This window comes from Heterodontus francisci, chromosome 14 (assembly GCF_036365525.1).
Source record: "Heterodontus francisci isolate sHetFra1 chromosome 14, sHetFra1.hap1, whole genome shotgun sequence".
NCBI lineage: Eukaryota > Metazoa > Chordata > Chondrichthyes > Heterodontiformes > Heterodontidae > Heterodontus > Heterodontus francisci.
Genome location: NC_090384.1, coordinates 46482923 through 46494725, shown reverse-complemented (window position 1 = coordinate 46494725; position 11803 = coordinate 46482923). Strand labels below are relative to the sequence as shown.

The 11803-nt window shown below is 40.9% G+C and overlaps 1 protein-coding gene across 5 annotated transcripts in view; it reads right to left on the bottom strand.

The window, feature by feature from the left end:
* Window positions 1-1925: 1925 nt before the first annotated feature.
* The window catches only part of LOC137377016 (inner centromere protein-like), an 85268-nt gene continuing 75390 nt past the window's right edge, over window positions 1926-11803 (bottom strand). For all 5 annotated transcript variants that reach the window (XM_068046146.1, XM_068046145.1, XM_068046148.1 and 2 more), the window contains 5 exons: window positions 11584-11777; window positions 10352-10493; window positions 8923-9129; window positions 4369-4528; window positions 1926-2855 (listed from right to left, as the gene is read on the bottom strand). In XM_068046146.1, the coding sequence (XP_067902247.1) occupies window positions 2647-2855; window positions 4369-4528; window positions 8923-9129; window positions 10352-10493; window positions 11584-11777 (912 nt within the window). In that variant the 3' untranslated portion in view covers window positions 1926-2646. The remainder of the gene's footprint in view (window positions 2856-4368; window positions 4529-8922; window positions 9130-10351; window positions 10494-11583; window positions 11778-11803) is intronic.

Genomic DNA, 11803 nt, shown 5'->3' with positions numbered 1-11803 from the left:
ATAGGCCAGTGAGCACTGGAATATCAAATGGAATGAAAAAGTTCGAAATGTAACCCTTCAACAATATAAATGTGACATTCGTAGTTTAAGCCAATTATTCTAACAAAGCTTCAAACACTGACTACATGCATGGTGAGTTAAGATCTTCAGGGGAAAAAAAACACTGATAACTAAACTGTACAAATTAGTAAGGAACATGAGTTAAGATAAATGCCTGGATTTTCTACTTCTGTGCTCAGTGTTCCGCTACTCTCCCACCCAATCATTTTCGTGTGAAAATACAGGCTGAGGAGCGTAGAAGCTGAAAAGCTTTGTAGTTCTGTATGTTCTTGGTTAATACCCGTCTTGAATCAAGATGAAACATATTAACTCACCAGATTCAAAACAATCCCACTGATGCACATAATCAAAAGTGGCTTGATTCCTGCCTGTGCTAGAACAAAGACTAAATCATTTAACACTTACATTTTCATGGAATGGAACTTGCTCAAGGGGAGATGCAATACTGAGAAGTGAAACATTTTCCTCACTTTTAAATCAGCAGCATAGGACTGTCACTCCTTTTAGGGATTCCTTTGTTTTAGGCTGAATTTGAATCCATGCCCTAGAGGTGAATGAATGTGCTCTATAACCCCCTCTCCATGTTCCAATGTCACATTCTCAGCAAAACTATATGGCTAAAACGTTTCGGAAAGTGTACTCTAGTTCACAATTTTAGTTTATTATTGCATTTTAACTGATGTGACATGAGTTTAGTTTTGATCAACTTCAAGAAGAACAGTTAAAAAGACACAACTTCAAAACTTACGCTTAGTAAGTTTTTTTTTTAAAGTACATATTTTCCTCATATAACATAGTTCTTGTGTCCAAGACAAGATTTTTTTTAAATCAATTTAGGGGCAGCACAGTGGTTAGCACCGCAGCCTCACAGCTCCAGCGACCCGGGTTCAATTCTGGGTACTGCCTGTGTGGAGTTTGCAAGTTCTCCCTGTGTCTGCGTGGGTTTCCTCAGGGTGCTCCGGTTTCTTCCCACATGCCAAAGACTTGCAGGTTGATAGGTTAATTGGCCATTATAAATTTCCCCTAGTATAGGTAGGTAGGGAAATATAGGGACAGGTGGGGATGTGGTAGGAATATGCGATTAGTGTAGGATTAGTATAAATGGGTGGTTGATGGTCGGCACAGACTCAGTGGGCCGAAGGGCCTGTTTCAGTGCTGTATCTCTAAACTAAACTAAACAATTGCCAGGTAGATTAAATCATTTAACTATACATGTCAGACTGAGATAGATTCACTACACAGGAGGCACCAACACAGTTTAAATTTTCACCCCAGTTGAAGTCATCATAGTGAACCTAAAATTCAATCCTCTAGGCAACATTACGCACAGCACTAAAATTTAGTGCCTGAAACACAAGGGGCTTTTTCCACCCCAACTCCGCACCAACATTCTCTTCAAGACACAACTCTTGCAGGGGTACGTACGATTCCATGGCCACTTTTAGGTATCCTGCCCAAGTGGCCATGCTGCACGAATCTAAGCAGTGTGTACTGACAGGTTGTTTGTAGGGAGGGAAAAAAAAAAGAGGAAAAAAACACAAGTAAGCCTAATCCTGTCCTCAGTCCTCCCATGTACACAATCCATGAGAGGAAGCAACTAGAAATTTGAACTCAGGCTGATTTTCTAGCCCCTAGCCAAGAGGCAGTGAAACTGATATTGACACTTAAAATGTCACCCTAGCTGAGATCAGTTAACGGAGCACAGCCTAGGAACTGAACTTTGAACCTTATTATTCCCCATGTCTGGCTGTTTCCCAGTATATATGTTAAAATATGCCATTAGAATCTTCCAAAAATATAACACCATAATGCACCTTATGTACAGAAGCAATGGAGTTAATACACTAGTCCAAGAGATCAAATAGTCAGTTTAAAAAAATGTATTTGTTCCAGTGGAAAAGCTGGAGTTCCATTTCAAAATACATGTCTTCAAGATGAGGGACATATTCATGTTGGAGACTAGAACTTAGCACATTTCAGGCATCACCATCTCTCAGGTATACAGTCAGATGCACAATAAAGCTCCCAAGACCCTACTCCATAATGGCTAGATCCCAGTTTCAGAAAGGTATCCCCTATTAAACCAGAGATTTCCTCCTCCTATTTCCCAGCTATCCTGAGAGCTTGCCAGTTAGGTCACCTTTTGGAATTTTAGACCATTTTTCCCCTTTCCTGTGCCAAACTATGACTAGAGGCTTGCCAAACTCATTACACATTGGCCCCTTACACAGTCAGACAGACAACTTTTATCCCATCAGGCAGCACTGAATTTAACTCCAAGCCCAAGATGAAAGGTACCCAAAACTGGTCTAATAAAAAAAAAGACCCAAATAAAAATCCCTACATACTACAATGCTAAAAAAACCTCAAAGTAAACCCATACTTATTAAAGGTTCCTGAGAAGCAGCTGACTGATTTTCCATTTAAAGTCTTTATCCACTATGTACATACACAGAGACACAGAACAGATAAAAGTGAGATAGCAAAGTCATGATATCAAAGTGGTCAAGTAAATAAAGGACAGAATGAGACAATTTCACATTTTACAGTAACCGAATGTTACTGTAAAAATACAACAGGAAAATTTCAGTATTTCATAAAACCATAGGGTACATTCTTAATGCTGTTTGATACTGGTGGAGAATACCACACTGCAGAACTGGTGCGTTTCAGGTAACGTGGCTTGCTTTTGCCGAAGATGGTCTCAAGGTTGGGGGCTTGAATGACACCGAAGAATTTGTCCACGTCAAGTGGGTGGTAATACTGCTTTATGAGTGCTTGCTGCAATTGTTTACCTGATGACAGAAAAACAAATTCCATTACAATTATGGCAAACAACGTGATACACAGAAGATGGAAAACCTTTATTACCAGAACTACTCAGATTGAAAATCCAAAATAATTTATCAGATTTAGTTGCATAGCTGATGGGGTGGGCGTGAAAAAGAGTAAAGTAGGAGAATCGTATTTGGCCCTGATGAAAGAAATGTTTCAGGTATGGACCAATCGGTTTCCTCTTAAGATACAACTTGGGAGTCTTTGGGGTGGTGGGGGGTTGTTGCTGCTTGTGAGGGTGCTGAAAAAAAAAAGAAGAGAATCCAAAAGGTATGACCTGATGATAAAAGGACCACACCACCATGATCTGGAAGAACAGTTGGTGTAAATTATAGCTGGGTGGGAAAGCTTTAGCAAAGAGTTGCTGGTGGCAGCACCTTGACCAAGTTTTATTGACTTGCTGGCTTGACTGAAAATCAGCCACAATATGGTTTTGTTTAGAATGAGCACACTTTCTGGAGGGAAGTACATGAATCACAATACACTGGCAGAGTTGAAAGAGGAAAGTGGGATGGGAAGCTGTCTGGTGAGGTTAATCCCCAAAGGGTATGCGGAGCAGGAAGATCAGCAAGATGGAGCAGTTAAGGGTGCTGTTTGCAAGGAAGCAATGATGGCCCCCTCAGTGGGCCTTCACCAGAAGGCCAAGACAGGCACACAGAATGACTGCTGGCTTATTCAAGAATGCATTCAAACCTGGGATGGGAGATGAATAATGAAGGATTAGCGAAGGAGGCAAAGAGCAATTATTGTTGACAAAAAAGACATTTATTTATATGGACCCAAGCAAGTATTTACAATAATTTGCAATATATCCTCAACTGAAATTAGCTAACTCAGCAGTTGCCAAGAATCAAACTTGAAACCTTGTGGATTTGTGGGGATCACTGTGTAAACTGGTTGAGCCATTAACTGAGCCTTCAATAAAAAGTTTAAAATTGCGCAGCAAACCACAAGATTTCCTAAGACAATTAATGGACTCAAATGTGAAGTCTCTTCCACAATAACTGTCAATTTCTGAGATGGGCAATTGATCATCATTAGCCTGCAGTTTCATGTTCCTTGCCATGAAATCAGTACAATCTGGGTGGGATCAACTAAAATAGTGCAAAAGATTGTGGAATTTAAATGCAAGTGAGCTACGCCCGTAACCACTAATGCATAAGGTTCTGCAATCTATTACATTGGTTTCAAAGTTAACTCATTTGAAGGAGTCCCTGACTTTCTGCCAGGTCAGCATAGCGGGTTTCTGTCAATTGCATCCATTTGGGGGTTGGGGATGGTGATGCTCATCACATTGCATCCAGAATTTCAAATGCATGGAGCATCAATAATTACACATCAATCCATCATTAATGATTTACAATTGCAGTGACCAGTCAATTAAAGCCTCCATTAGGTTTGTAAGCTTTCCATTTCATTGCAGAAATACAAAACAGATTTTCTTGCTAAATTGATTTGAAGTCAGTCACTTACCATCAGCCCAAGCAGGGATTGGTTTACGGGGCGCTCCCTCATCATCTGTAGAATCATCACTGTTCAAGTCCATTCCATAGTTGTCCAGATTTACTTTAGGCAACTTGAGTTTGGAATAGCCATTGGGAGTCATAGTGTAAGACTCGGGGGCTGGAGAGTGCTGAAAAACAAGTTAAACCCCATAAATCGCTGTATGATGAGCAAAATCCGAGCAAGAACCTAACGAAGTTTTTTTTTGGGAGAGTATACTCTCACACAGTCATGCGCCTCCCCCACTCTTCCACGGTCATGTAGAACTAATGGCATTTTGGGCCAGCACCAAGAGTCATGCAAGAAAGTCCAGTGAAGAGTTCAACTGCTCTAGCAACAGGATACATCCAAGCTCTGCACCTTCCTGTGCAAAGTAGCACAAGTCAATGATAAACTGATACAAATATCTGAAAGTTGTGGGTTCAAACTCCATTCAAGACTTCAGCTGGGTTGGGCTAGATGCCACTTAAACTGGGACCAGTGCCCTGATGAGTTGAACAACAAGGGTGGTAGATAGGACTTTAAACTAATAAGGGGAAGGGATGGTTCTGGTAAGGGCAAACTTACAAGTCTAAAGAGAAAAGGTCAAAGCAAAGTAGCGATTTGGGTAAAATTAAGCAGATGGCGTCAGGGAGGGACAGAGGGTTTAATGATGGTAATAGAGCATTAGTAGCCAAGGCCACATTGGATGGCACAGTGGTTAGCACCGCAGCCTCACAGCTCCAGCGACCCGGGTTCGATTCTGGGTACTGCCTGTACGGAGTTTGCAAGTTCTCCCTGTGACCATGTGGGTTTTCGCCGGGTGCTCCGGTTTCCTCCCACAGCCAAAGACTTGCAGGTTGATAGGAAAATTGGCCATTATAAATTGCCCCTAGTATAGGTAGGGGGTAGGGGAATTGAGGGAAGGTGGGGATGTGGTAGGAATATGGGATTAATGTAGGATTAGTAGAAATGGGTGGCTGATGGTCGGCACAGACTCGGTTGGGCCGAAGGGCCTGTTTCAGTGCTGTATCTTTAAATAAATAAAATAAATAAAAAATCTAAAATAAAAAAAGATGCTGTATCTGAATTGTCATGCAGGCCCCCACCTGCCAAGGATGAGGCACATTAATTTTGCCACATGAACATTGATTTTTAAACTGTTACTGGAGCACAGAAAGAACCTGTTTTAAAAAAAATACAGCAAACCCTTGACTGGAAAGACATTGGCATAGTAACAGACAGTACTTGGAAAGGACAAAGGGGCCACTCCCTGCTCCAATTTAATCCACAATGGACTTTTGATTACCAGATGTTGATGGTGGAGAAGCTCGCATTCCAGGTTGACTGCTAAGATGGCCAAATGCACAAAAGGATGTGGTTGCATCCCTCCCCCAGTCACATGACTAACATGCTGGGCAACCGGAGTTTTTTAATTTGAACTTGCCACAGAGTTTTAAAACTCAGTGAGCTGTTTGCTCCTGGACTGGCAAGACCTCTCGTGGCTGGCTTGCTGCCACCTCTCCTGTCTACTCTAGTCTCTCTCACCAGCTTCAGAAACCATTGAAGACATATGAACCCCAAGAGAGAAAAAAAGTCTCCTAAAGTGAACAGCGTTTAAGAATACTGGGTCCCAACAAAAAGCAAGATCGACCTACAAGGACTATAGCGAGCTCAAAGCACAGCAAGAAAAACCCCTCTTCTGAGATTGTCTCAACCTCTTTTTCTTTGCTCTTTTCTGTCTCTATTTGCATTTGTGTATCGTGTATGCATGCTAGCATGGGGCGCGGCATTTATCAGTAGGCATTAACCAAATTAGAAGTTTAAGTTTTAATAAATTTCACTTTTCTTCTTTAAACCTAAGAAAGCCTGTTTGTGCTAATTTCTTTGCCTTATAATTGGAAAGCAGTGAACAAGGATTCACCAAGGGGGAGCTAAAACAGTGTGTTTAAAACAAAACCCTGTTTCAGCAAGACCAGGTGAAGGCTGAGAAAGACCCCTAGACACCTTTCTCACCTGGACGTAACAGAATTCATGAAGCATTTTTTAACAAGATGGATAAAGTAATGACACAAGAGATAAATGGGCTTGATCGGGTAGCTAAGACATGATTGCAGGGTGACCAAGATGGGAGCTAAATATTCCAGGGTACGTGACTTTTAGAAAAAGATAAGCAAAATGGAAAAGGAAGTGAGGTAGCCCTGTTACTAAAGGGTGAGATAAAGGCAGTAGAAAAGAGACGGGATCTTAGTCTGGAAAGGTCAGGGTGCAAGCTTAGTATGGCTGAAAAGGGCAGAAAAACAACTGTGGGAGTAGTTTCTCGGCTCCCTAACAGTAATCAGAGTTAAATCAGGAAATCAGTGGCATATGCAACAAGGGTAAATGAAATAATTGTGGGTGACATTACGAGGAACAAGTTGGCTGCAGTTGGTTGGGAAATTAGATTAAAAGATCTGATGGTAGATAAGCAATGGCCAACATTTAAGGAATTCATAATTCACAATTATACATTCCCTTGAGGAACAAAGACGCCATTGAAAAAGTAGTACAGCCAGGCTAACTAAAGTTAAAAGGATAGCATTAGATTTGTTGCAAGAGTAGTAAGCCTGAGAATTGAGGGTTTAAAAAAAAAAAAATCAAAGGATGACCAAGAAATTGATAAAGGGGGGAAAATAGAATGAGAGTAAATTAGCAAGAAATATAAAAAGAGCTTTTACAAGGATGTAAAAAGGAAGAGATAAGCAAAAGTAAACATAGGTCCAATAGAGGCAGGGATCAAGGAAATCACTGGAGGATAAGGAAATGGCAGAGACGTTGAACAAATAGTGCACGTCAGTGTTTACAATAGAAGGCCCAAATATTGTTGGGAACCAAGGGTCCAACGGAGTGAGGATGAGAGGGCTGTTCTGTGCGTGTGGCTTATATTTTCTGGAGTTTAGAAAGGCGATCTCACTGAATGGGATAAAATTGCTAGAATCTATAATTAAGGATAGTGTGACCTCAAGGATAGAACAGGGCACTTCCTTAATGGCGAAAAGCTAAACAATGGAGGTCTAAAAGAGACTTGGAGGTCCCAGGTACATGAACATGACATAAAATGTCATGAACAGGTACAAACAAATAATTGAAAATGCTAATGGAATGCTATCCTTTATATCTAGAGGAATAGAATACGAGGGGTAGAAATTATGCTTTAACTATACTAAGACCTGGTTAGACTACACCTGGAGTACTGAGAGCAGTTCTAGGGACACACCTGAGGAAAGATATATTTGCCTTGGAGGGAGTGCAGTGTAGGTTTACTAGAATGAAACCTGGATTCTAAGGGTTAAATTAAACTAGGGCTATACGCCCTGGAATTTAGAAAATAATGGGTGATTTGATCAAAATTTCAAGATATTAAGGGGAACAGACAGGGTAGAGAGAGAAAGACTATTTCTGATGGTTGGGTAGTCTAAGGCTAGGGGACATAGTCTAAAAAAATAGAGCCAGAGCTTTCAAGAGTGAAATTAGAAAACACTTCCACGATTTTTGTATGGAGAAGTTTGGAACTCTTTCACAAACAGCAATCGATGCCAGATTTATTGTCAATTTGAAATCTGAGATGGATAGATTTTTGTTTTCCAAAGGTATTGAGGGATATGGGGCAAAGGCAGGTATATGGAGGTGGATTACAGATCAGCCAGGATTTTATTTAAATGGTGGAACAGGCTCAAGGGGCTAAACAACCTACTCCTGTTCCTAAAATTCTGAGAGCACTTGGCAGCCTAGAGGCCGTTACCCCTGGCTGGAGAATGTAGAACTAGGCATCGTAGTCTCAGAGTAAGGGGTTGGCCATTTAGGACTGAGATGATAAATATTTTCACTCAGAGGGTTGTGGATGCTCATTTGATGAGCATATTCAAGACTGAGATCAATATACTTTTTGGCACTAAAGGAATCAGGCAAATGAGGATAGGGCAAGAAAGTGGGTTTGAATGGCAGAGCTGGCTTGAGGGGCTTCTACTATGTTCTTATAATCTGGGTTGATCAGCACAGTACTGAAGAAGCACTGCACTATTGGAGACAATATGTTTCAAATGAGATGTTAAATTGAGGGCCCATTTGCCCTGAGGCAGACATAAAATATCCCACAGCACTATTTGAAGAGCAGAGGAGCTCTCCTGGTTGACATTTACTCCTTAACCAAACAGCACCAAAAAAAAAGTTACCTTGTCATTCATCCCATTGTTGCTTGAGAGACCTTGCTGTGCACAAACTGGCTCCTGCCTTTCCCTATATTGCAACAATGACTACATTTCAAAATACTTGGTTGGCTGTGAAGCACTCTGGGACACCTAGAGGTCATGAAAGGCACCAAGTTCTATGTGTTTTAGGAAGGGAGACATGGAGAATAAAGGTGATATTAATCACTATCGTGGCTCTCCAAGGTTCCAACACAACTCAATTTAAAATCTAAAGAATTGTACGACAATGCAGAACTGAATTCAAGAAGTGCCTTTTGCCCTTCTCCATTCCCCTGCCCACCCCCACTGAAACACTCACATGCACTTCCACAGTCACATTCAGTATATTTTTGCTGGTGACCTCCTTCTCAGCTTTCCTGTCTTGCTCTTCCTTCCATTTTCTTTCCTCGTCTTCACGAAGTCGCTTCTCATTTTCTTGTCGCTCATGCTCGAGTCTTTCCTGCTCTTTTCTCATTTTCTCTTTTTCTAAACGCTGCTTTTCCAGCTCTGCCAAACGCTGTTCTTCCTATAAACAAGAACATGCAAGTGTTAATATCAAGAGCTAGTCAAACCACAACTGTACAGGACAAACAATTCCCAAAGACCTCAGATAGCAATGTTTCAGCCCACCAGGTGGGCTTTATTTGCTTCATAATAGCCAGATAAGCTGGAAAATTGATCAGATCACTAAGTGATGTGAAGAAGTAGATACTAGAATAGACTGAGCTCCTTGTAAAGCTCTCCCCTCCTGCAAACATTAAAGCAATGGCTTTGTACTGGAGTGAATAGAATCACCAGAATGACCGTTGTCTGAGCTTTAGCAAAATCAGCAGGTTATTCAACCACACTGTTTTTTGGCAAGGGTTTGGGGTGGGGGGGGGGGGGGTGGGGAGGTGGTCACTTTACACGCACAAATTTTTTTTTTTTTTTTTAAAGCCTCATTTTATTCAAACTAGATTTTGTCCTCAACAAAAATAGAAACTTCTGGATAAAAGGTCTGGAGGAGAAACTCCATCAGATTTTCCCACTCTCCAGCCATGGCCAATTTTACACACTTAGTCCTCTCCAGAGGAAGAGATCAGCTAACTCACCACAGTGCAACTGAACCTGCACACTTTGATCTGCATTATTTAGCAACTGAAGAGACAGTTACACTAAGCTAATTGGAGAAGCACTGAATGCAACTTTCTTAAAAAGCAATGTTCTGAAAGTAGATACCAAGACTAGCATCTATTTTTCCATTATTTGTCTGGTGCAATAGTATCATTACCAATTAAATTCATAGATCCTGAGGTTGAATTTTACCTTCAAATGCTGAAAGGAATAGCAGAGGTATTTCAGTAACTAGACACTTTCTTCACCCATTTCACCTACTTCAAAGTACCCAATTAATGTAATTATATAGAGACCACTTGTTATCCATTAATGAGCACAAATGACACTTTAAAAAAAAAAGGAAATGGGCATCACTGGCATTTATCACACATCTCTAGTTGCCTTGCTATAACTGAGTGGCTTGTTAGGGCATATCATTGTGCAATGCAATGAAGAGTAAATCACATTGATGTGGAACTGAAATCACAGGTCAGACAGCATAGGTGAACCAGTTAGGTTTTTATAAAAAAGTGACAATCTGACAGCTTCCTAGTCACTTTTACCAAATTTTTAAAATTCTGATACTGGGGGGTGGTGGAGGGCAGAACAGGAAGTGACAGGTGCACCAGAATTCCAAAGATGAGGCCCCCTACCCGCTTTCGATCTTTCTCTTGTGCTTCTTTGTGAAGTTTTTCCTTTTCTCGTTGAGCCTGCAGTGCAGCATCCTCCCGTGCTGTTCGCTCCAGCTCTCGCTGTAACTGGAGAACTTTTTCTTTCTCCAGACGTTCACGTTCTCTGTTAAATTTAAATTTGTTACTTATTTGTAGTGTTGCACAATTCTATTTAGAGCAATACATTTAACATGAACCTACTAATCTTGAACTCCAGCAATAAATGAAATTATACATTTCAGGAAGTCATTAACATATCACCAATGTAACAGTTGACCCTTAAATACCACCCTTCATTTATTCATGTTTGTACTGTTTATAATGGAGGAGTTCTCATTCTTGAGTTGATGAGACAGACCAAATAAACAAAGTCTAAATAGGGTGGGGAAAAGGCCCAGCTTTGGGTTGGATTCCTACTGTTAAGCAACTGGAAGCAACAGGTCAGAGACCAAGGTAGGCGGAAGCATCCTGGGAATCATGGCTAAGGGTGGAGGCTGACAAGTGGCAGAGTGAGTCCGAATTGTACAGGGCACTTTAGACTCCAACTTGGCTACTGGCAAGGTAGTATAAATGCCTCTAGTAATTGACACTCTCCAATTACTATAACCAATTTAAGACAACTATTCTTGTTGCAATTGACTCCAATTACACCATCCACTGCAGAAAGAAGTGACATTTATCCACATAAAATCGGTCTATTTTTCAACAAGGATTGGAAATACAGGGAAAGCTGAATGGTATAAAAAGCTGTTGCCTAGATTTAAAATATAAACTTTTCTATCTATTCTCATGTCCTGCAAAAAGCTCAAGAGCTGAAACATTTAGAACAGCCAGCTTGTCAATTCAAGTTACAAGTAGCAAACACATTATGATCATCTCGTCAGCATATCTTTTAATACAGTGTTCTGGAATTGCAGTAAAGTAGAACAGGCGATATGAATTTCATTTTATATCCACTTGATACGTGCAAATTCTCAGCAGTACAATTGTCAGCTTTCTCCTTCCAAACCAGAGTTCACGTCTAGGGTATTTTTGAGTTATATAATACTTAGGTAAACTACTGGAGATACTACTGGATTCATATATAGGGGTAAGAAAAATATGAAATTGAAGTAATGCTTTAAGAGTACCACACAAGGTGATCATACATTAGAACATTTGGGTGAAAGATAATGATACGGTTATGACAATGGCAGCATTTTATGGCTACATACTTCTCTGCCTGGATGCTCTCTTGTTCCCTCTTTCTTTCCCGCTCCCTATCTGCAGCCAGTTGCAGCTCATGCTGTCGTTCTCTCTCTAGCTCAGCTTGCCGCTGCTCTTGAAGCTTTCTGGCTTCTGCCATTTTACGATGGCGCTCCAGTTCCTCCTCCTTCTTGCGCTGCTGTAGCTCTCTGCGTTCTTCCTCCTATATGGGTAAGCACTGATTAAAGA